We start from the raw sequence: 26,149 nt of genomic DNA on the forward strand, positions 1-26,149 counted from the left end.
GAGGAATATACACATTTACTATCAGCCCATCTGGCTGGGTTCATCAAGCTATGGGAGTGGGAAAGAGGACTTTCTTTGTTAGCTCTGCTGAAAGACCAGCAGTTTTTTGCTCATTCCACCTGCTCATTACAAGAACTCAGTAATGAAGAAATAGGCTTGCTTTTCCACCTTCTCCCTCCCACTCCTTTTTTTCCTTTAGTGCTGTGTCTTCCCCATTGTAAGCCCGAGAAGGTGGTTTCTTCGCTGACATCTGCAAGCTGCAATGTGACAACACCCCCGCCACACGGCACAACTTTTGTATTTGTGCGGCCTAGCAGCAAGGATTTAAAAAACCACACTTTTTGACTTTGGGGGTTAAAATTAAACTGAAAGTTAATTGGGTTCGCCCCACCTCTGCTTGTTTTCTGCGAACGCGGGGCAAGCTAAAACAGCCCATACTGAGCCCCTCCATAAAACGACAAGCCACAAGCTAGACCTGCTTGGCTGGAACCCAAAATCCAAGCAGCAAGCAAAGCCTCCCTTCGGCATCCCGGCCCTTACCCCGGGGAAGCGAACCAACGGCCCTCAGGCAGCTCCTGGACTCCATCTCCCATCAGCCCCTGCTACCAGGTCGCGCTCGCGGGAGCTGACGGGAGTTGTAGTCCACGAGCAGCCTGAGGGGCCCACAGGCTTCCCGCTGCCCTGCCTGAGGCGAGAGGCCCCGCCAAGCCCCGCGGGAGCGCCTAGGCCGCGGGGCGTCGAGCGGGCTGGAGTCGAACGCGCCCCCTCGGCCCGCCAGCGCTCGGCTCGCCCGTTCCCGGCGAGGGGAGGCGACTAGGCCTCGCCGGCCTCGCGAGAAGGGGCGGCGTTTGCGGGCCGAGGTGGAGCCGGCGAGGGGAGCCGGCCGAGGCCCGTGAGGGGAGAGCGCGCGTGTGGCGGCGAGAGAGCGAGCAGGCGGGCGGAGGGGGTCGCCGGCCCGGCCCGCGAGGCGGCGGCGGGGTTTTCCTTGGGCCTGAGGGGAGCCTCCCTCCCTGCTGCCTCTCGCGCCCGAAGATGCCGGGCGGCGGGCGGGTGTGCGCCGCGTGCGGCAGCTCGGAGATCGAGGTGGACTCGGCCCGCGGAGACGCGGTTTGCACGGGCTGCGGCTCCGTCCTCGAGGACAACATCATCGTCTCCGAGGTGCAGTTCGTGGAGAACAGCGGAGGAGGGTCGTCGGCCGTCGGGCAGTTCGTCTCCCTCGACGGTGGGTGACGGGGGAATAAAAGGAAGGGATAGAAAAGGGGATACAGAAGGGGAAGGCGGCAGGGGGCAAGGAGGGCTGGCAGGGCATGTGGGGCAGGGGGGTGTGAGAGCTGGGTTGGGGCATACCCTTCTGTGAAAATACGGACGTCCTATTCCGTATGAAGAAATTATTATTATTAATATTATCATTATCATCACCACCATCATTACTATTCCATATGAAGAATTGTTGTTATTTCAGGATTTATACCCCACACCTCTGACCCTGTTGCCCCAGCCACTCTGGGCGGCTTACAACATACATAAAAATGCAAGAAAACTTTTTAAAAACTTCCCTATACAGGGCTGCCTTTAGATTGCTCTGGGGTCTCATAACGCCCTACCCTCCAACATTTCTCCAGTGAGAATAGGGATGTCCTATTAAATTATTATTATTATTTTATTTTAAACTCACGCTGTCCATCTGACTGGGTTGCTCCAGCCACTATGGGTGACTTTTGACATATATAAAAACATAACAAAACATCGAATATTAAAAAACTTCCCTATGCAGGTCTGCCTTCAGATGTTTTCTAAAGGTTGAATATTTACTTATCCCCTTGGTTCAGGGGTCACAGAACTCCATACCCACCAACATTTCTCCAATGAAAATAGGGATGTCCTATTCAATAATAATACTAGTAATAGTAATAATAATAATATTTATACAGTCATACCTCGGGTTGAAGTAGCTTCGGGATAAGTAGTTTCGGGTTGCGCGCTGTGGTGACCCGGAAGTAGTGGGAATGCATTACTTCTGGGTTTCGCTGCTCGCGCATGTGCAGACGGTCAAAATGACGTTATGTGCATGCACGGAAGCGGCGAATCACGACCCGCGCAGACGTGGGTTGCGTTCGCTTCTGGATGCGAACGGGGCTCCGGAACAGATTAAAATTCACCTCTGGGTTATTTGTGGGGCATAGGAATTTGTTCATTCCCCCCCCCCCCAAAAAAAAGTCCAGACCACCACATGGTCTGAGGGACGGTGGACCGGCCCATGGCTGAAAAGGTTGCTGACCTCTGACTTAACAACATAAAAACACTAAATACATGATAAAAACAAAAACATCAGAGCAGTGTTCAAAATTAGCCAGGCGCTAGGTGCATTTTGCACCTGGCTTTCGACCACTTGCAAGCAAGTGAAGATGCCTGGATGCCAGAATGGCGTCTCACATCTCCAGCACCTGGGGAATCATTGGATCTGGACTGTTTTCACACACTAATACTCCATCCTGTATAATTCTATCAGTTATATTTAATCTGTACAACCGGAAAGAATTTGTGGAACCAAAATGCTTTTTATGTGCAGCCTGAACAGGAGCACTCACCATTAAGAAAAAGAGGTCAGAATAGGCCAATATATATTTGGACTGTCCCTGGATCAAGTGACTTTTCTTCTTTAAGTTCTCAGATCTCTTAAACTAGCTCAAGGTTGTCATCTGAACTAGCCAGATGTTTAACTGAGAATCAATCGTAGTCAGCCCATCATTTGAAAAATAAGACTTTAGAGCCATCTTACCCCAAAATGGCAACTAGACATTATGTTTTGGTGACTCTGACCTTGGTTTAAGGAACCATTTGGTGCTTAGCTTAAATATCTGAGTTTCTAACACTTCATCAGAGGTTTTTCAGATTTGTGTAAACTTAGGACTCTGGCTTCAGGCCACTGGCTCATCCATCCCAGTATTGTTAACACTGGCTGGCAGTATCTCTCCTGGATTTCAGACAGAGGTCTCTACCAGCTCTACCTGGAGATGCCACTGGGGATTCTACCTGTGCCCTCCTCAATGTAATAAAGAGATGCATGCATTATTTCTTGGATGTGACAGGAATTTGGTAAAATGTGGGATGCTTTTAATGGCATACAAAAGAGGCTAAATGTCAGCTGTTGCCAGATTCTTTGGAAGCTTACCAGTCGTTCACACAGCTGATCACAGGTCATTTATTACTATTTAATTTATACACTGCTTTTTTATGCAGTTCTTTGTGTGTGCGGGGGCAGTTAAAGCAGGATTATATTTTTTGGGGGGGTACTTTTTGAAAACAGGTTTTATCTGACTGGGTGAAACTTTATTAAAAACAGCCAACACATTTTGCTGTTGTACCCTAAGGCTGCATGTGTGTGATTATGTTTCCTCATTCTTGCAAGACAATCCTGCAAGGTAGGCTAGGAGGCTGAGAGGGTATTACAGGGTCACTGTTACCTGTTAAGAGTTATGGCCATGTAGGGATTTGAATCTATCTCCCTGGATGTTAGTTTGCCCATTAACCACCAGGGCATGCTTGTTTGCAAATGAAGGATTCTCTTTGAATCACTGCTGTTGTAAGAAAGATGAAGACCAGTCTTCTTTCCCCAATGCTGCCCCTGGCCTAAAAAAGTATTTTTAAATGTTTATATTGTGTGTGTGTGTGTGTGTGAGAGAGAGAGAGAGAGAGAGAGAGAGAATATCCGATTAACAGCACAGCAGTGGTTTGTGAAATCTCATTTACCTTTTGTCCCTCGGTAAAGGTAAAGGGACCCCTGACCATTAGGTCCAGTCGTGGCTGACTCTGGGGTTGCGGCGCTCATCTCGCTTTATTGGCCGAGGGAGCCGGCGTACAGCTTCTGGGTCATGTGGCCAGCATGACTAAGCCGCTTCTGGCGAACCAGAGCAGCGCACGGAAACGCCGTTTACCTTCCCGCCGGAGCGGTGCCTATTTATCTACTTGCACTTTGACATGCTTTCGAACTGCTAGGTTGGTAGGAGCAGGAACTGAGCAATGGGAGCTCACCCCGTCGTGGGGTTTCGAACCGCCGACCTTCTGATCAGCAAGTCCTAGGCTCTGTGGTTTAACTCACAGCGCCACCCGCATCCCTCTGTACCCTTCCTTAAAAACCAGATGCACAGTGATGGGTTAAAGTTATGACTTCAAGGCAATTCAGGCAGATATGTTCCTTTTAAACCACATCTTTAACAATTGATGGAGTTTTAGAGTGGGTGAGATGTTTTAATGTCTTTCCTCCCCAAATGTTTATATGTTTTTAAAAATTGTTTTTGAGGTCGCTTTTCATTGCCGTGGCAAAAAAGAGTAATCTAATTAATAATAATACTAATAATGAGAAGGATTGGAAGCTTAATACGCAAAGGTTCAGAAAAGGGCAACCAAAATGATCAAGGGAATGGAGTAAACTCCCTTTGAACATGCAGGGTTTGAGACTTTTTAGCTTAGCCTTAGAGAAGGCAAGTAGCAGGTGACATGGTGATGTTTATAAAATTATGTGTGGCATGGAGAAAGTAGCTAGAAGAAAGTTATTTCTCCTTTTCTCATAACATTAGAACTCTTGGACCCAGTGAAGCTGATGTTGGAAGATTCAGGACAGATAAAAGAAAGGGCTTCTTTATGCAGCACATAATTGAACTATGGAACTCGCTCCCACAAGAGGCAATGATGGCACCAACCTAGGATGTTTTAAAAGAGCATTAGACAAATTCATGGCTGAGAGGGCTACCAGTGACTACAGTGGTACCTCGGGTTAAGAACTTAATTCGTTCTGGAGGGCTGTTGTTAACCTGAAACTGTTCTTAACCTGAAGCATCACTTTAGCTAATGGGGCCTCCCGCTGCTGCCGCATGATTTCTGTTCTCATCCTGAAGCAAAGTTCTTAACCCAAGGTACTATTTCTGGGTTAGCTGCATCTGTAACCTGAAGCGTCTGTAACCCGAGGTACCACTGTACTAGCAATGATGGTTGTGCTCTGCCTCCAGTGTTGGAGGCAGCAATGCTTCTGAATAACAGTTGCTGGAAACCACGGTGTGTGTGTGTGTGTGTGTGTGTGTGTGAGAGAGAGAGAGAGAGAGAGTGTGAGAGAGAGAGCAAGTAGAGGGCTCTTGTGCTTGAATCCTGCTTTGGGTTTCCCTCAGGCATTTGGTCAGTCACTGTAAGACTAGGATGCTGGGCGAGGTGGGCCTTTCACCTAATCCAGCAGGCTCTTCTTATGTTTTTAGGGACTGAACAGCATGTGGTGGCTGTGCCAGAGGATTGGATTTAGGGCAGGTTGTAGCAGGGTTAGGGATGCAGTTCGAATGAGCTGAGGCTGTCAGGGAAGGGCCATAGCTCAGAGGTAGAACATGTTCTGTGCATGCAGGAGGTCTCAGGTTCATTTCCCAGCATCTGCTGGCAGGGTGGGGAATAGGAAATTGTTGTCTGAAATCCTGTGAGTTGCTGCCAGTCAGTGTTGACAATAATGGCTAGATGAACTTGCGGTCTCCCTTAGTATAAGGTAAAGGTAAAGGTAAAGGGACCCCTGACCATTAGGTCCAGTTGTGGCTGACTCTGGGGTTGCTGCGCTCATCTCGCTTTATTGGCCAAGGGAGCCAGCGTACAGCTTCCGGGTCATGTGGCCAGCATGACTAAGGGGCTTCTGGCAAACCAGAGCAGCACACGGAAACGCCGTTTACCTTCCTGCCGGAGCGATACCTATTTATCTACTTGCACTGGTGCGCTTTCGAACTGCTAGGTTAGCAGGAGCAGGGACCAAGCAACGGGAGCTCACCCCGTCGCAGGGATTCAAACTGCCGACCTTCTGATTGGCAAGTCCTAGGCTTTGGGGGGCAGGTAGTTTTGAGGACAGAATAGACTTAGTTTTAAGAGGTCTCTGTGACTTTTGTGGGGGCTACTGCATAGTTTCTGAATTGCCGTGGATTTGCGTATCATTTTGAGGTGATGAAGATCAAGGGAGGGGACCTTAAGTGAATAGTGTATGCACAGAGGAAGTGAAAAGGTGTAACCAATGATGGCTTAGATATGATTGAGTTGGGGAATGGCAGGAATAGGAGTGGATGTGATTTTTGATAGGCTGAAGGCTGGGAAGTTATGAGATCAGATTGGGTAGAATTTGGGGGGAAATTCTGGTAAAGGTAGATACCCCCCAAAAAAGCCTATATAGATCCATCCATATAGTTCTCACAGTTCAATCCACTACATTTACTTACCTGACTTTCTTTCCTGCTATGTCTTCAATGCTCAGATCTGTTAGGTTTTGCTATCTATTTGGTCATGTCTCGTATTCAGAAGTATTTGTTTCTTCCTGTTCTTTCTTCATCAACCTCTCTTATTACAGAATCTGTTTTACCACTGAGTTTGGTAACTGTCTAGAAAGGATGGTGAAAACTGCAGAGGGAGGAAATTTAAGCATGTATGTGTACCTAACCTATTATGGCATCTGAAAATCAAGAAATGTGCAGTAAGAAGTTTTTGTGACACCCACTTCTGCCCAGAAATCGAAGAAAATTTTGAAAGTCAGTGGGCAGTTTTAGGCTGTAATAATCATCACAGGCTTATATTTATGCCAGGAACTTTAACAAATTGTACCTTTTTTTCATTCCTGATGAGTTGAGCAGGAAACAGGTCACTTTCTATTCACAAGATGGGATTAACAAGTGGGCGCATTAAGAGTGGTGCCTTGGTTCTCGAACTTAATCCGTTCCGGGAGTCCGTTCGACTTCTGAAAACCTTCGAAAACCAAGGCGCGGCTTCTGATTGGTTGCAGGAGCTTCCTTCACTCAGTTGGAAGCAGCGTTGGATGTTCGGCTTCCGAAAAACATTTGCAAACCGGAACATTTACTTCTGGGTATGTGGTGTTCGGGAGCCGATTTGTTCGGGAGCCAAGCGGTTCGAATACCAAGGTATAAAACATTACACTCCATAGCCCCTGAAACTTTCACTGTATCTTTTAGATACTGTCCAATGCCCATTTATAGCATATGAAGACAGGAAGGGAGAAAACTGACATCCTCTCTCTAGTATAGCTAGTGCCAGTTCCCTGTTGACAAAGACGGAAGGCTCCTGTGGCTTGCTCTCCTCCCACCGTGGTTTCTAGTTACTCAGGAAAGCTTGAGAATATGGGCAGTTTTCATGAAATGGATGGTGGTCTTAGATACCTCTGCTCATATGGAAGCATTGCTCTGTGCTTGCCAAACAAACCCCACCTACAAAACCCCAAGTTTGGCCTATTGATGAATTGAAGTCAGGCAACTTAAAACAAGCATGTACCCCTGAGCACTGATAACTTTTATTTCTTAACAGTGGTGCCAAAACTGCTGAAGATGTTAGCACTCTTCTACCATCTGTTTCAGTAATATTTTACAGAACTTGAAAGAGACATTCTCATGTTTAGACTCCAGAAGCACCCTTCCATAAATTATGATGCTGTTTGTTTTCAGTGGGAGATAGAATGCAGAATTTACTTTATACGTTGGTTGTCAATGTGATCCGCTGTGGCCATTCCACCGGCTCATTAGGTAACCTTATAAAAGAGCCGGGACCTGAAATTGTTTGTTTTTCTCTTCTCTTGCCAATCCTTTTGTAGCGGTCTTGGATTGATAATGGCTTATACAAATTATAAACTCCCTTGAGTGGTTTGGCAGAAAAGTGGTATACAAATGCAATAAGTGAAATAAATAGAATCGTATTACCCCACGCCCCTAGCCACTCTCCATATCTCTCTGCAAACTTCCACACATCTTTTCAGATGAGTGCATTTCTTAAATAAACAGAACAGCCCCAGCCTTCTGTTGAGTGGCTCATTCTCTGATAAAGGGTTTCAAGTGTCAGATAAGCTTGACTGATGGTGGTTGTTGTTTCTGCTATCCTAAAGCCCATTCATACTGAATTCAAATGCAAAGTTTACTGCAGACATTGCTTCTCTGAGGTTCCTTATAGATTGCATTCTGAAAGCAAGGCAGGAGGGATGGTCATGCAGAAGACCCTCATTTGTGAGTTATTTTAGTAGAGTAGGACTTGTACACAACTGGGACGCAGGTGGGGCTGTAGGTTAAACCACAGAGCCTAGGACTTGCCGTTCAGAAGGTCGGTGGTTCGAATCCCCACGTCAGGGTGAGCTCCCGTTGCTCGGTCCCTGCTCCTGCCAACCTAGCAGTTCAAAAGCACGTCAAAGTGCAAGTAGATAAATAGGTACCGCTCTGGCGGGAAGGTAAACGGCCTTTCCGTGCGCTGCTCTGGTTCGCCAGAAGCAGCTTAGTCATGCTGGCCACATGACCCGGAAGCTGTAAGCCGGCTATCTCGGCTAATATAGCGAGATGAGTGCCGCAACCCCAGAGTCAGTCACGACTGGACCTAATGGTCAGGGGTCCCTTTACCTTTGCCTTAGGACTTACACAGACTGCCATTGTTTATGCTTGCTTACACATCTAGCCATTAGAACAGGGGCAGGGAACTTGTGGGACCTTCAGAAGGTGCTGGCCTGCAGCTTCCATCTTATTGGCTGTTCTGGCTGGGGTTGATGGGAGTTGGAGTCCAAGAACTTATGGAAGGCACTCAGGTTCCCCACAGTTGCATTAGAAAAATAGCAGCTTTCCAAACTACAGGTGGTCTTAGGACAGGAAGATTTTAATTAGCATGGGCGCATTTCCTGCCTATAGACCTGTTATAAACTTTATCTTTCTTTATTAATTGTTACCTGCCTGTCGTCATATTACAGACTTTCTTGAGCGCCTCAGGAGTCATGTGGACAAAACAGATTGTTGGAATCATGTAGGAAAGATGCCGCCCCTTATCATGGAAACAGATAACTCTACCAGGGAAGCTGCACAGCGTATGAGTGACTTTCTCATTGCATCTTTCATGGCTTCCTCCAGGTGTCAGTCTTGTATCATGCATCAGGGCTAAATCTCTTTCTGGCACCCTCTTCCTGTATATGCTGCTTTCATGACAGCAACAAAGGCTTGCTTGAGATGCTGCAGAGGATAGTTTGGCAGTTATGAAAATGCTGAATTGTGCACTTTGTGACTGCATTGATTTCCCCCCTTGCTTTTTATAGAGCTGTATTTCATCCAGAGAAGAACCTCAGAATCTGACTCCCACTGGGGTGATACCTGGGAACAGAAGAGGGGTGGGGTGGGGGGATGTGGAGAGAATGGGCTTGACAGAACTTGTCTCTGCTGGAGAGTGTTCAGATCTGTTTACTTTCCTTTAAAATTGCTTGACAGCTGAATGGTAGAAGCTGAGAGTAGCCATCTTTTAGCAGTAGCTTTTGACTGAAAACCTCAGACTGAAAAATTTAAGAATCTTTGCATTTGTTGCTATCAGTTGCAGATACTATGGAACTGAAGCATCTAGCTTTTGTATCTTAAGTCTTCCAATGTAGCCAGTGTAATCCATGGTTTTCTCACAGTTGGTTGGACACTTTCTGCATAAGTGGCAGGCTGCATTATAAGTGTGTAAAGTACCAGATATTACGGGTTTCCTTGTTTTAGTATGTGCCATTTTTCTCTTTATAAGAGTGCAGTGGTGAAAATATTACTTAAACCCCCACATATTCTCTTACGGTAGAAAAATTAATATTCCTACCATAGTTACTTCCACATCATCAGCTTCCTTGGCTCAATAGTTCTGATAAATAAACCACTTTTTAGCACAAATTGTTCTGTTGTCAACTGGGAGAAGTCTGAAACTTAACATGCAAATGATTTCCAAAGAAATATCCTGAAAGAGGTCTGGATTGACACCTTTCATAAATGGCATAGAAACCAGAAATGCGTTTTTCATTTTAATTTTTTCCTTCTGACTGGACACATCACCATGGAATGGGTTCTGATGGCTCCTGGAATAATTTATTTGTTAGAAAAAAACTTTTAGCCTTGCACCCATGCTCTTTTAGTCTTGCACACCATGCAGTGTCATAGCTGGGCCACTACCCTGAGCTGGAGGAAGGCGCTGCATCACTGAAGGCACCTGTAGCTCAGGTGGCAGCAGTGGATCCAGGAGAGCCCTCAGACTTTGAATTTGCTTCTTCAGAGGGCGTGTGGCCCTGTCTAAAGCAGACTGCACACAACACAGCTGAACAGAAGGACCACTCACTAACAGCAACTCAGTCTTTGTCTGGATGAAGTTTCAGTGCATTAGCTCTCATCCAGTCCATTATTGCAACCAGGCATTGATTCAGCACATCCACTGCCTCACCTGCAGAAGATAAAAAGGAGAAATAGAGCTGTATATCGCCAGTATACTGATAATAGTGTACTCCAAAGCTCTGTATGATCCCATTCAGTAGTTTGTTAAACAGCACGGGGACAGAACTGAGGTATCATATTCTGGCTTGTTCTTAAATTGGTAATCATAGTTTGAAGGTAACAGGATACATATTCTTAGAGGCTTCCTGATCTGTTTGCTTGCTACCTTTTGGAAGTTTGCTAAACCCCAAAGTACTACAATAGTTAACATGCAGCCTGACTTTGAAAACCCAATAAGAATATTTGGAAATGTTTGCATGTACCCCCACACTGTTTTTCTCCCTACATAAAAAGGTAAGGTGTCGTCACACTCTGCAGCTTGCATGGCTGCCAATAGGTAGCTATGCCAAATGCGGCATGAGGAATGGCCGGCTGGCCCAGGTAAGCTGTTTAACAGAGGATGAGAAGACCCTTCACACCGTTATTTAGCAAACTGCAGTGTGAAGTTCCTCTTCCTCCCTTTCAAAGGATATGAGGTGAGAGAGGAGGGGCTTGGGGTGAGGTATGGGAGAAGGTGTAAATAGAGTCTGGTTGGTCAGCTGTGTGGTAATGGCAGAGAGATGGGTGGATGGAGTGGGTGAGCAGAGCAAGCAGCGATGGCAGCCCCTAGTAATATATATTGCACAACCTTTCAGTCACCCACTCTGGGAGCCTGTTGCACTCTGTCTGTGATAGAAGCTAATGAAACTGCAGAAAGGAGAGCTCTTGAGTTCCCTTATGAGTGTTCTTGGATCCTTAATCAGCATAAGAGGAGCCTCTGTGTCTAGGACCACTGAAGTTTGTTAGATGAAACACTTACTAAAAGGGAGCCATCACAAGATTTATTGTAATACCTCCATTAATCTGTAGTATTTGACAAGCTTTTTCTTTTTTGCTCCTTGCAGCGGCAGGAAAAACGCAAACAGTTGGAGGATTTCACGTCAACTTGGGAAAGGAATCGCGGGCGCAGACTCTCCAAAATGGTAACTTGTTATAACTTATTTAAAAACTAAAACTAAGGGGAAGGCTGCTCTGCTAAATAGTTCTCTCCTAAAACTATCATGGGTTTGTCAGCTACTGATTGTGGGTGGCGTTTCAGAAAGGAGCAGCCATATTTGATGGACAACTATTCTAACACCTTCTTGTGTGATGTGTTCTGTTGGAAGAGGGGGTTTACGTCAGGAAAATGGCACAACTCTGATTGATTGGATGGTGGCACTTCAGCCAAGCCTTCTTGTACCCAATTTTTCCAGTGCAGTCCCTGAACCCCACAGGTTTTCTAGCACCCAGTAACCTTGCAATAGAGGGAGCTTGTTTCCCAGGGCATTGTCTGAGAGCACATGATGCAGTTACTTTCCTGATGCCAAATGGGTGTGGATCTGTTCAGTTTCTGGATGGGAGACCACTTGGGAAACTTGTGTATTCTGCCTTGAGTGCTTTAATGGAAGAAAGGCAGGATATAAATAAAAATCAATCAATCAATCAATCAATCAATCAATCATTAGTGTGTAAAAGGTTGTTTTCAAGTTCAGGCTCCACAATATCTTTGTACTGAAATCTGGCAGATTTGTAATCTCCCATTCCCAGACTCAAAATGGAATAGATGTATGTATTTTCCTTACAATCTGTTCTGCACTGGCCTCCCGCAAAAGACAAACTATGTGCTTTGGGAAACAACACCTCCTGCCCAAACAGTCTTTAACATTGTTGTGAAATAAAATTACGAAAAGGGTGGGTCTAATGTAGGAACGTTACTCAAGCTAAGTAAGCCTTGGTCTGATCAATGCTCTTCAATAGAAGAAAGGCAGGACATATATTTAATAATAAATAAACTCTGGCTATTTCAACCCAACAAATGCTACTTATGTGCAACATCTGTTTATGGAGGCAGGCTTGTGCATTAGTGTCAAGAGCCAGATTAGACTCAGGGCCAGATTCAGACTTGGAGGGAGTGCTCTCCTGTTCAGTCCCTTTGCGTTGGAGAAGCTGGAGCTTGGACTGCAGGAACTAAAAGTTACTGCTCTGTTGACAAAGCAGGGGCAGAAAGCCAACCTCCCATATTTACATCAGATGTAGCTTTCATACTGTACACCGATCACATGGGCTGCTCTCTCTCTCTGTGCACATACTGCTTGGTATACCATGCCCATTGTGATGCGTACTTTATTTTTAAAATCCTATAGTGCAATTACTATATATATTTTCAAGCAAATTTTATAGCAGAAAATGAATACTTTAAAATCACAATGGGCTGTTCTTCTCATTTCCTCTGTATTTTGAGCTTTCTTTAGGCAGTTTGACACTGCCATTATTTTCAATGTGATACCCTTAATCGCTTGTAGACTAATCTTGGGTGTTGTCTATTTTCTAATGTAAGAATTGGCTGATTTTTTTCTCATGAGTTCTTGCCAGCATGTCCTGCAAGGGTGCATGTAAACTGATTTTTCTCCCCAAAAGTTTAGTTTCATGCAGTTCTGGTAGTTTCAGTAAGTCTCTTAAAATTGATAATTAACCATGCTGAGCAATGGTCACCACAACTAGCCCAAAGATGTTCATGCATGTATTTTTTAAATGCCTCCAAATAAAATATTAGCTGTGTTGTTTAGGGCTGATGGGAGTTGTAGTCCAGAAAATCTGAAGGGCACTGGGTTGGCAAACACTTTCCTAGAGAGCCCCCTTGCTGCTGATTCCACGGCCAGATAATTTAAACCAGTGGCAGGTTTTCCAGATGTTGTTGGACTACCATTTCCAAAATCCCTGAGCATTCACCATTCACTAGGGACTGATGGGAGTTGGAGTGCAACAGCATCTGGTTGGCCACAGGGTCGCCATTGCTGATCTAAAAATTACTCCAGCCATGTTGCAGCGGCTCACAGAGAAGCAGCTTTTACTTAGCTAGGATTAGCATTTAAACAATTTCTTTGTTTTAAGAGTGTCTCTCATATCCCCAACAATGACTCCTAGAAGGAGTCCTTGAACGATGTATTTCACTTCTCTCCCTATCTCTCCATTCCGTCGTCATTTGGCGACAGGGGCTGTCTACTCCATGGCACTGTTAAACTGGAGTACTTGGATTTAAGCTGGTTGAGTCCCACCAAAGTAAAACGGACACATGTCCCAGATACAGTGCTTGAAAGTAAAATGCTTTGCTAAACGGTTGTATAAAGAAGCAGACTGCTTGCAGAATTGTCTTCTTTTGTGGCTTAATCTGGGGCCGCCTTACTGACAGTGCATGGTGGGTATTCTCTTTCACTCGGTAGAAAGGAATGCAGACTTTAATCTGTGTAACAAGCCCTCCTCTGGCTTGCTGCCACTCTGTCTCTGAGAAACTCCTTTCCAGCGTGTGCAGCACTGTGCTGGCAGATTCCCCAGGTGCTGAAAGAACAGTCTGTATTAATGTACACAGCACTGGGGTGGATGAGGACATTCTTCCGACTTCAATGTGAAAAGCAGTTGGCTGGCCATTGTGCATAATCCCACCCCCTTCCTTTTTGGGCCAGGAGCAAATGAAACTGTGGGAACGATGTTGTAATTTTTATTTTCATTGGCATTTGTTGACAAGTGTTTTGTCAGTTTGAAGTTCATGGAGCTTTGCCTGTTGACTGGAAAATACATATATATTTAAAGTAAAGCACTGCTGAAGAGTTGGTTCGAGAGGAAGTATGTCTACCAGTGGAACCTGCTTTTTATTTTCAATAAAGTTAAATACAGTTTCCCTGGAAGGTTATGAGGAGTTATTCAGGCAGAAGATTAGTGATAGTGGACAGACCCTCTTGCAAGGAACTAACATTTGTGATATTCATCTGTAATTCCTAATAGCAGGCATTCTGGGGCACACTTTCAGTTGATGGGGGCAGAAGTTACGGCCAATGGACCCGGTCAGTGCCCTCCATCAGCTGAATATGCACCCCTGGGGGGGGAGCCGGAACCACAGAAGAGTGCAAGCATCAACCTTAAGAGTTGTTAATGGCCTGCTTGAAATGGCTGCCTGAGAAAGGTGGTCAAGGTCAGAAAAGTGGCTGGGCATGAGAGTTGTGCCTCAGCATCCTTTGCGACATAAAAAAAATATTACAGGTCATGCACTCCTTCCTTGGAACCCTTGGCTCCCCCCAGCAGCAAATATATAGTTTAATGGAGTGTTCATATGTAACTTATTCTGAACATGTAAGGGTAAAAATAAGAAGTCAGTATAGGTGACTGTGACTAAGACTGATAACTGCTATGGTTGTGAACTGACAAGTATAATATGACTGCCAGTTGGCTGAGGCATTTCAAATTTTGTCTGTTCACCTAAGACAGGTGTTGGGAAGCTTTGGTCTTCTAGAAGTTGCTGAACTACTGCTCACATCGTCCTTTGCCATTGGTCATGCTTGCTGGGACTGATAGATGCTGTAGTTCAGCAACATCTGGAGGGCCATAGGTTCTCCAGCCCCGGCTTAAGGAAAACCTGAGCGCCAAGTTGCAGTGCTGAAATTCAGACTAGGTCATTTGTCCTTCCCATACTGTTTATTCACTTTAAGTCTGCAAGCAATCACGGGCACGCTTTCCTGGAAGTATGCTGAATAGAATTAGATTTCCTTCTGAATGCAGTGGGACTCGCTTCTGAGTGCACATCTTTTGGATTGCTTCAGCCCCCACAATAAAATATTTCAGGGGGCTGAGCCCCCCCAAAATTGATGAGCACATTCCCATTCATATGGTGTGTGTGCACTGTGTCATGTGATCAGTTATGCAGGGCTGGGTTCACCTGGCCCCCCACAATATTTTATTCAAGTTGGCACCCCTGCTTTATGGGTATACTTAGAATTGTCACCTTAGAGAGGCAAGATGAAAATACTGATTTAGCAAACCTCTGTTGTGTCCTGGCAATTTGCCAGTTACCTGGAACAGAGCTAGTTGAGGAATCGGGTATGTTAGTGTAGAGAGGGAAACGGCGAGAAACTTTCTTTGATGATCATGAATTCGTGTTCATGGAAATGAATGTCAAGTTTCTGAATTGTAACTTGGGAAGGTAGTACGTTCTTACAATCTAGTGTCCATCAGGCACTCCATCACAGGGCCACTCCTTTACAGAGCTAGCCTCAAGGACAGGCATACAGACAGGCTTCGGATGGTACAGATCAATGTAACTAGTTTTATTCAAAGGATTTCTTGGAAAATGTAGATGAGGCAAGTATTTTATTTCTTACAGACTTGAAAGTCCCGTGATACAGCAAAGTGACTGAAATCAGCTTGCAAATTGCATATTAAAATTCCACATCTCAGTTTGTAATTCCCACTATCTCGAATTCCGCCACCAGTATTTTCACAACCACCAAGAAAATAGTGTTTGTGAGAGCTACAAGATGACCTCTCTTAGCTAACTGTGTCTCCAATTTAGAACAAAACTTTGACATGTTTGTGCTAGGGCAGGGGTCGGCAAGGTTTACCTCGCTTGGGCTGGTTCACTCCAGCGGAGATCCCTCCCTGGGTCGGATTGCATGAGCGTGTGAATGCGTGTGCCCATAGTTTTCGGCATCTATTTCTGCGCAGACGCGATTTTCAGCACCGTGGAAGCGAGTCCCGGTGCCACGCTGGGCCGGTTTAGCACAGTGCGCAGGGACTCGCTGAGTGGGCGGCTCATGTGCCAGTTAGACGACCCCCGTGGGCTGCTTGTGGCCCATGGGCCTTAGGTTGCCTACCCCTGTGCTAGGGCCAAGGCTAGACTTGGGTCAGACAAGTTGAAGAGGATCATACAGGACTTTAATTTAAAATACAGTAGATTATAGTGAAAAGGGGTATATGGGATAGTTTCTCTGGAGAAGGGTAGTACCTCTGGTGAGGGATATATCGTGCTCCTTGTGCCCTGGGGTAGTCACTTCAGTGCTTCTAATACAGCGGTTTGGCTTTATCCTCAGAGGCGCACCCCATTGTCTCTTAAGACAGATAGATGCCGACTGCCAACAAATGTGGAATAGGGATATTAATCCAGATCCACACCCCTATACTTTTTACATGCATTATATGTGATGGAATGATTTGTGGTTAACAGATGCTTACTTGCTTCATTTATTTGTTTAAGGAACTGGGTGTCCTGATAAGTAAGTATTGGAATAACATAATTCAGTTAGGTACCTCTTCCCCCCAGCTGGCTTTAGTTCATCCTCACATTGTCATGTCATTCAAGGTGAAACAGATTTGGGGGAAAAGGGAATTAAGATTTAATCTCAATCTCATATGTAGCGGTCAATAATTTACCACTTAATTTAGCAGTTAACCCACCGTAAATTCCATCCCTCCCTCTCTCTTCCACCCACTTCATAGTGCTGGAATATATCATCAAACTTCCCAGCTTGTTTCTCCCTTGGGAAATGCTAATGATTTTTAACCTGTTTTTATCTTCCAGCCAGGTTATTTTTCCTGACTTGCTCTTCTTCAGACACAAACATTGAAACTCTTTTATTCACATCCTTCATCCTGGAATTTCCTCCGCTTCATTTTGGGCAATCTTTGCCCCTTGATTTCAATCTTCTCAAATCAGATCAAAGAACAGGTCTGATGATTTATTGGATTTACATATGGCCTTCGTACCAACGCACCCAAGGGAAGTTTACAATTTAAAGACTAAAACAAATGCATTATATAAAATGAAGATTGACACAGTCCTCTCATTCCAACTGACTGGTAACCCAGTCAGATGAGCGTAATGATAATATCAATAACAATAATAATAAACGTAATGATGATGATGATGATGATGATGATAATAATAATAATAATAATCTGATAATATGTTTGCTCCCTGGCCTGGGCTCCAGCCTACACGCTTATTGCATGTTCCTGATCTCTTGACCACAGTTAGTATTCATGGAACATTACATTTGTACCAGGCCACTTAATGATGATACAGCTGAGAGAAATGAGTCATGTAACCAAAACAGTATGGAAAGTTTGTGCATACGAAGGGAAAAAAATATATATTTTTCTTTTTCTTAATGCAAGTACTTTTTAAATGAATTGGCAGAAGCATTTTTACTACATTTCCCCCTGGAGTTGAATACTATGCAAAAGTAAGAAAGCTATTCATTTGGTGAAGTTGTTGTTTTGCTGCTGCTAATAGTTCTCTAATGGCATTTAGAACTTGGTAATTTATTTGCAGACCTGAGTTCATAATGCTTCAAAACCATTGAACTGGTATTTCTTGATTAAGAAATACATCAGGAAGGTTAGATTGCTTAAAGCAAAATTGGAGAATTGCAAAATTGAAGCTGCAGACCATTCTGTATTTTTAAGAGCAAGGAAGGTTGGGGGCAAGGTGTGGGGAGAGAGGTGGCATAACTATAGGTATGGATTTGGAATGACAGAATCAGACAGACAGATGAAATGCATTCTTAGGGAGTCAGCAAAGTTGTCAAGTATATATAAACTGGTATTAATGGTTTATTAATTCATCTATCCTAATTTGTTGGAGGCAAAACATGGGCTGTGTAGTAATTTCTTGAGGATAACCTATTTCAGAAAACGGAAGAAGCAATGAGGAATATGACGGGTCTTGAATTGTTTCTGTCAAATACGGAAGGACTGGTGGAAAATGTGAAAGTTGCTGACATCTTGAGTGGCAGTAATCCTAAGCGAGGGAGAGATAGTAGCAAAGTTGACAGTGAGAATATTCGTGCAGAAAACAAGTTAAAAATATAAAAATACAGTTATTTAGATATGCATGCCCCATTGAAGCCGACAATTCTGAAATCTAAGAACCATTCATTCAAAGCTGTGTTTGGGAGCCCATGAAGAACTGACCTTCTTACCAGTAAAGCGATCCTTTTGGCTCTTCACAATCTGATTTTTCACCATCCTGAATAATTTGCTGCTATCTGCAAACTTTGCCACCAGGACCGTAGTACCTCAAGGACTTCTTCTCCCCATATGAACCAACCTGAACCCTGCAATAATCATTTGAGGTCCTTTTTCACGTGCCTCCTTTATAAGATTTCTGGCGGTTGGCAACCCAAGAACGGGCCTTTTCTGCAGTGGGTTCCCTCTCCCTAGGGTGGATTGTCTGGTGCCTTCATTACATATCTTTATGTTTCTCTGTAACCGGGCCTTTGGCTGATTGAACGTTCTGTGGCCTTTTAAATGTGTTTGTGGGAGGAGGGGTTATTGGTTTGTTTTTGCTTTGTTATGTATTTTGTGTTCTTATTTTGTATTTTTATGTTGTAAACTGCCCTGTGATCTTTGGATGAAGGGCAGTATACAAACAAAACAAAAGCTTTAGAAGTAGGAGATATCCTGTGGACTTTTGTGGGTTGTACTGGGAGAACCTGTTAATAATTTTTATGCTTATTTTGATCTCATTTTGCAATATTTGCTTACTATGGATCTAAAGGGTGGGGGTCTGTTGGCCAGAGTGAGGAACCCCATTGTCATGTCCCCACTTTTATTTGTTCTTCTATGAAAATCAAAGCATGGCTGATGTTGGTGCCGTCATCAGTGCAGCCCCGGTGTTCCATTTCATATCCTACACACACAGTGATTATACACAGTGCTCTTTTCCTTGTATTATGCATGAAGTCAAAGCTAAGAGTCATAAAGCAATTTCTGTAAGCCCATTAAAGTGAGAGCTTTTTTCCCTGTAGAGAATTAGATGTGCAGCCTGTATGTTGGCAAATTTAGTGGCAAATGGGGTTTGGTTGAAACTGTATTTAAAAACACAGTTAACAGCATTAAAACTCCTAGAGGGAGCTGTGTGTTGCACGTGACCGTACATTTCCAGCATGAGTAAAACGTTAACTCCATGTGTGAATGCACACATGTCTGTGCCCATTGTTGGGAGCTTGTCAGCTGAGCTAACAAAATACCTTAAGCCAACTCAAATTTTCAAGAAATCATTGCCTTGTATGGCTTTTATGCTGAATAATACAGTGGCGATCTACATAAATAAATAGCTGGGGGACCCAGTATGTTTCAAGATCTTTACTCTTCATCAGGGTGAAATGAAAGCAACGACACACAGTACTGTCCACTTAAAGAAATCTTAACTGATGAATTAGCCAAATTCCTCTGATTAATCAGTTAAGGGAATAATCCTATACACAAGAAGCTCTCATAAAGCAACCCAGTGTAGATTAAGCCAGCGTAAAGTACACCAGATCCAAACTTGTTTCACAAGTGGCAGAGGGAAAACAAGCCTTTAAAATAGGGTTGGCGTTACACCAGTGTGTTTCCACAGCTAAAGTTACACCAGGTTGCCAGGCACATGACCAAGCCGAACAGGCTTGGGATCCCACTGATGAGGAGTTTTGCCAGCATAGCCTGGCTGCATTAGAAACCTCCTGGCTCAGCCAGCGATCCACTAGATCAGTGGTTCCCAATTGACTAATTACTGAGGACCCCCTATTTCTCAAAAGCCAAGCCACGAACCCCCTACTTTTGAAAAAATTGATAACTCTATGCACTAGCGTAGCTAGGGGCCAGGGGGGTGGGGCACCCCGGGCAGCACTTACATTGGGGACGGCACGCCGGGGCCCAAGGTGACGTGCTAGTCCAGGTGCCCCAGAGCTTGGCGTGCTGCTTCCAAAAGCAGTGCAGCCCAGGGCTGCATCCTCCCCTGGCCCCACGAGTGGTGCTGGCCCCATGAGTCTGCATGCCACCTCGCCACAGGTACCCTCCAGCAGAAGGGCACCTGCGAGTTACTGCAAGTGCCTGCAGGATGCCAGAGCTGCCATACTGTGTCACTCACTGTCTCCCTCTAGCTGGAGGGTGCCCCACAGGAACACGGCAGCTCTGGCCCCAGCCCTAAGCTGCTTTTGCAGGCTGCGCTAGGGCGGTGCACAAGCACTGTGTCCCACTCCGTGGTCCTCCAGGTAGAGGGTGCTGGGAGGGACACAGTTCTGGCAGCGTGCCCTGCCTCAGCTTCCCCCACCCCCATAGGCGCCCCGCCCTGCCCCAGGCGCCCCAGCGGCTTGCTGCGCTACTGACTCTATGGTAGTTACCTCTGCAAAGCAATTTTTTGAACAAAATGTGGGGTAGCTCCTAATAAGCAAAGGTTTTTAGGTATACTAAAAAACAGACTAGGAATGGCTGAGCGATACCTCGTGATAGATCAGCAGCTAAAAATCGCGATATTCCGATATATCACGATGTCTGAAATTGGAGATCAGGCATGGAGATGAGGGAAGGAGCAGCCTTAGAGATCTGGTGGGTGGGGGCAGGAGAGGAAGTGGAATCACCTCCATCGCATGGTTTGAGGGGATGGGGGTGCATCAAGCTGCCATCAGCGAGGCAGCCAGTGAAGATGCACACCCACTATGGCAGCTACTACTTTCCTGCTGACTGAGAAAAGCTGCTGTGCCTCAGTGCCAGAGGAAGGTAGTGCCACAGTGCCTTGAATTGAGGGCAATCAGCTGCCCTGTTCTCCGTCTGTGTGAGGGCAAGGCAGCTCAGATCAGCAGTGTTATTGGCTGAGATCATCTTGAGATATCAGCGGTGCCTTGAAATCGGCTGCCCTGCTCTCACATCCGCGAGGAGCAATATACTGTTGCATATTGCCAAGTCAAAATCATTATCGAGGTGTGATTTCAAAACTGATTTTGGCCAATGTATTGAAAAACCACACAGTGCTAAAATAGACCATAAAATTGCGATATTACCATGCAAAAATGACAAAAATTAGGGGGGGAGGCAAGGGATGGGGCCATGCACCCCCTAGGTGCGTTCTGGACCCCAAATTGGAAACCTACACTGGATCCTAACCCTGCTGAACCTGGTGGGTCTTGTTATAGGATCACTCCTTTAATCAGCATAACTGTGAATATGAATAAAACAGTGTTTCTGAAGGCACTCTCTTTGATTTTATGTAATGCACCCACCAACATTTTCAAACAAGGGTTCTATGTCTTGGCTTTTGAAAAACAAGGGGCCCCGCGGTACTTAGTTAATTGGGGACCATTGCATTATTGGGGGATTATTGGATTGTCTTTGTCTTTGTTTTTATTATGTATTTTGTGTGTTTTTCTATTGTAATTTTATGTTTGAACCACCCTGAGATCTATGGGTATAGGGCGCTACAGATCTAATAAGTACAGTGGTACCTTGGGTTACATACGCTTCAGGTTACAGACTCCACTAACCCAGAAACATTACCTTGGGTTAAGAACTTTGCTTCAGGGTGAGAACAGAAATTGTGCGGCGGCGGCGCAGCAACAGCGGGAGGCCCCATTGGCTAAAGTGGTGCTTCAGGTTAAGAACAGTTTCAGGTTAAGAACGGACCTCCGGAACAAATTAAGTACGTAACCAGAGGTACCACTGTAAATAGTAAACAGTCACAAGAGCTGCTATCTAAGAAGAGGCATTCCCTCTTGAGTCAGAGAGGAGGAATGTCTCCTCTAAGATGGTGTCTGCCACCTGCAGTTTTTTTTAATGGTTCCATGGACTTCTAATTGACCAAAAGGCATTTAAGTGGTGAATCAGCTGTACATTGTGGGCCTAATTATGTCTTGTGTTTTGTCTCTTGGTAGGATTCCTGATGTAGAGCACTGGTTTTCCAGCTATTACTTCAGTGTAATTTTGAAGCCTTTTTGCACGTTGTTGCTATGTTTTATGCTTTCTTTTGTGTGCAACCCTCTTGGTGGATTATATTCATATAAAATCCAGTACAATATAAAAGTACTGTAAATTGATATTCCTTGAGTGAAGGACACTCATCTATTCAAGCTTAATTTGATTCCTTTAGGTTTGTAAGATTCTGGGTGGGTAGCAAATTCTCTCTGTTGCTCACATGCGCACCATACACAGTTCAGCTCTCTAATCACTGCTGCCAGGCAGCTGAAGACTCTGAAGAAAGATAGAGACTGCCTGGGAACATTGCTTAGTTGGTTGGTTATGTCTACTTTATTTTATTGCAAGGCTCAGAGTTTATGCTAATATATATATTTTAATCAAACCTGTCCAGTTACTGTAGGCTAAGTGCCCCCAGTGGTGTCTCCTGGACTTTAAACATAGGTGATTGTTAGCCTATGATACTTATGACAACAAAGGACTTGTTAATGGGAGGGCTATTGCTGTATATTGAGTCAGATCACTGGTACATCTAGCTCAGTATTGTCTTCACTGACATGCAGCGGCTCCCCAGGACAAAGCTAAATGATAAAGCAGCCACCAGGTGACCTTTCCTGGGGTGGGAGATTCTGAAGGCCGGCCTGCCCCGCTCTTGCTTCTGAACCTTTCTCCAGCTTCACTGCTTGGATAACTCTGAGGTTTCCTCTGAGTTTGGAAATTTCGTATTGGTTGGAACCTTCCTCTAAATACAAACTGAAGTTGAGTTTCTGAGGATGTCAGATTAGGCACCAGGTATACTGTATGTGTTTTGAATTATGGTGCTGAGGAGACCCTTGAGAGTCCCATGGACTGCAAGAAGATCAAGCCTATCCATTCTGAAGGAAATCAGCCCTGAGTGCTCACTGGAAGGACAGATCCTGAAGCTGAGACTCCAATACTTTGGCCACCTCATGAGAAGAGAAGACTCCCTGGAAAAGACCCTGATATTGGGAAAGATGGAGGGCACAAGGAGAAGGGGACAACAGAGGACGAGATGGTTGGACAGTGTTCTTGAAGCTACCAGCATGAGTTTGACCAAACTGTGGGAGGCAGTGGAAGACAGAAGTGCCTGGCGTGCTCTGGTCCATGGGGTCACGAAAAGTCGGACACGACTAAACAACAACAATACCGTATGTGTAGTAAATATGATGACCAGCAGTGAATTTTTGCTTCTTTCTGCGTTGTACTAAGACACTCCTAAAATGAGCTCTTTGGTCGTACAGAGGAAGCTGCCTTTGTTCTTTGATGCATCTATCTCACTATTGTCTATTTTACATGATTTGGCAGTAGCTTGCCAGGATTTCAGACAGGACTCTTTCCCAGCCTTACATGGGATCTCTTGCAAGTAAAACACATGCTTTGAACACACCTTTAGCCCTTATTTAAGTTGGGACAAGCTTACTTTTATTCCATTCTGGTAGAGGAGTGTTGTAATTCCTACAAGAGAGGCTGTATCATGGAGCAGGATATAGTGACTGTACTCAGTAGCTCCTGTTCTTTGGTGTGTAGGGGAAGACCTGAGATGTACAATAGTTTGCTGGTGATTCAGAGACATGGTGGCCATGGAGGGCTGATTCCACTGCCAAAATAGCCGCAGCACGCACCTTGCATTAGTGACCACTTGTTTGTGATTCCCTGTGCACTAGTCTGTAGGCCAGAGCAGGGAAGGGGAAGGAGGAGATAATATCTGATCCACCTCCATTAACCCTTCTCAGCTTGCTTTGTAGACATGGCAGGTGTTTTTGCCAGTGGTTTCTGCAGTGTGTTTCCACAGTGTGCCATTTTCTCACCCAGGTCTGTTGAGCCATAGCATTTTTTCTCACGCTGGATGCACTTTTCTCTCTTCATTATGTTGGGAGTCTACAAAATAAAACATTTATTTTGGCACCATATCCCTGGAAGGAGCTTCTCTTGAAATTCTGGGCTGGAATTGACTCGGCGTTCTAACGGTGCCTGTGCATATGTGAGAAACGGAGGGGGAAGAACGCAGCCGCGGCACTTGCAACCCTTCCCTTTTGAAGGGGAAGGAAGGTATTTTGTGTTCTGTTCTTTGGCTTGAGTTCACGTGAGTGGGAGGATTTGTAGAAATGTTCTGTTTATTAGCTGTTTGCAGCAGATGAGTAAGTGCAGTTTTTGTTTGAAATTGCTGCAGCCTTATGCAATTTTTCTTCTTCAGCATTTGTGCTGTGAAAATTACAGGAGGGGGGAAAATATATCCCAGTCTCAGATTGTTTCCGATTCCAGATACACAGAACTGTCTCCACTCGTTTGTACTGCTTCTGAATGCCAGTTGCTAGGAATCACAGGTGAGGAGAGGAGTGCTGTTGCACTTGTGTCCTCCTTCTAGGCTTCCAGTAGGCCTCGTTCAAGAAGGACACTGACAAACTGGAACGTGTCCATAGGAGGGCAACCAAAATGGTCAAAGGCCTGGAAACGATGCCTTATGAGGAACTGCTGAGGGAGCTGGGCATGTTTAGCCTGGAGAAGAGGAGGTTAAGGGGTGATATGATAGCCATGTTCAAATATATAAAAGGATGTCACCTAGAGGAGGGAGAAAGGTTGTTTTCTGCTGCTCCAGAGAAGCGGACACGGAGCAATGGATCCAAACTACAAGAAAGAAGATTCCACCTAAACATTAGGAAGAACTTCCTGACAGTAAGAGCTGTTCGACAGTGGAATTTGCTGCCAAGGAGTGTGGTGGAGTCTCCTTCTTTGGAGGTCTTTAAGCAGAGGCTTGACAACCATATGTCAGGAGTGCTCTGATGGTGTTTCCTGCTTGGCAGGGGGTTGGACTCGATGGCCCTTGTGGTCTCTTCCAACTCTATGATTCTATTCTATGTGAGAAGAGGATGCTGGGCTTGAAGGGCCATTGGCCTGATTCATCAGGCTGTTCTTATGTTACATTAAGTTTATATGCTGTTTAATAAAAGCAACCCACTGAGCCTGTATTTTCTTGTTCCTTTAAAGCCACACACACAAAGGGACCTGCAAATTACGGGCTTGGGAGCATCATACTAGTTTCTACTAGGTAGCTGGAAAGTCCAGGTCCACCGTGATAGCACAATAACATTTTATTAATTTATCAATACAGACAGGGATATTGACTTTTTGCCCCTCAGTACCTCTGTCGCCACTTAGCTACTCCTTTGCGCTGTATCATTATGTGAAGCTGATGGCTCACAGAATCGTAGAGTTGGAAGGAACCCCAAGGGTCATCTAGTCCAACTCTGTCTCCAGGCAAACCCACGGATGAGTCAGGGGGAGTCTGACAGTTATCCCAATCCTTCCCCACTGTGCCCACAAGCAGTGACTAGGTATGCCTGCTTGTGGTAGTCGGGGTGCAGTGACGGCCAGCCTTCCCCACATACTCACTTAACCAGCAGTAGCGTTGTAATGGGCCATCCTGGAAGGGGAACATCCTTGCTCATCAGTGGGCTTCCCTGTCTGTGCTGTTGTAATGGATTTGTCCAAGCATCAGTAGAGGGAGACGTGGCTGTGGGGTGGGGTGTTTCAGGGTAAAAAAGCAGGCACGGGGAGGGTTGAGCTCTGTTTTCTAGCCTCTTCTGAATCTGCTTTGCCTAAAAGCAGCATCCATTAGGAGTTTTATTATATGTGTTTGCAAGTAGCATATAGTTCATCTTTTAAGAGCGAATGGTTTCAGTCATTGCAATCCTTGTTCTTGAAGCTGGAAGCTGACTTGGAACAGTTTGAGGGTTATTCAGGAGGTCCTTTTGTTCTGAGGTGCATGATCTTCTTTTGCAGCTTAACACATTTTTATTATTAAGAATTTTTATTTTCTCTGAAAATTTCCAGTCTTGGGAATCTTTTGTGCTAGAACAAAGGGAAGAAAAAGGCATGATGGGGGCTGCCTTTTAAAGGGAAATTAACCAGTGCAGAATACAACAAAGCTGTGGGCTAATTATAGTCAAATCAGTTGATTTTTTTTGTTTTTTGTTTTTCTAAGAAGCTGCACTGCACTCGTGAGGCTTATGAATCTTTTCCACATACCAAAATAAGCGAGGAGCAGGGAAAGGCTATATAGCTAAATCATTCAGATTCTTATTAACACAAAATGCACTGTGTGTAGTTGGTGATCGTTGCATGAAAACAACAGGAATTTAAGGAAACGCAAGCTCTGGGCATTGTGGATTATCATAAGCATTGAGCATGTCCTTTGCCTGGTTTGCACAACATTATGCCAAGGTACGACTCATTGAGACCATGTGAATGTACGGCAGAGATGCTCACAGCTGCCCTGATCATCCCCAGTCCTTTTTACTGCTGTGCTAAGCCAAGGGCCTTGTGCTTAAATTGTCTCCTATTAG

At 44.9% G+C, this 26,149-nt stretch overlaps 1 protein-coding gene across 1 annotated transcript in view; it reads left to right on the top strand.

Moving 5' to 3' along the window:
• The first annotated feature begins 970 nt into the window (after positions 1–970).
• The window catches only part of BRF1 (BRF1 general transcription factor IIIB subunit), a 200,807-nt gene continuing 175,628 nt past the window's right edge, over positions 971–26,149 (top strand). The window contains exons 1-2 of the mRNA XM_080976442.1: positions 971–1,222; positions 11,156–11,233. Of these exons, the coding sequence (XP_080832568.1) occupies positions 1,033–1,222; positions 11,156–11,233 (268 nt within the window). The 5' untranslated portion in view covers positions 971–1,032. The remainder of the gene's footprint in view (positions 1,223–11,155; positions 11,234–26,149) is intronic.

This window comes from Podarcis pityusensis, assembly GCF_964106645.2.
Source record: "Podarcis pityusensis genome assembly, chromosome: 1".
In the NCBI taxonomy this organism is placed as follows: domain Eukaryota; kingdom Metazoa; phylum Chordata; class Lepidosauria; order Squamata; family Lacertidae; genus Podarcis; species Podarcis pityusensis.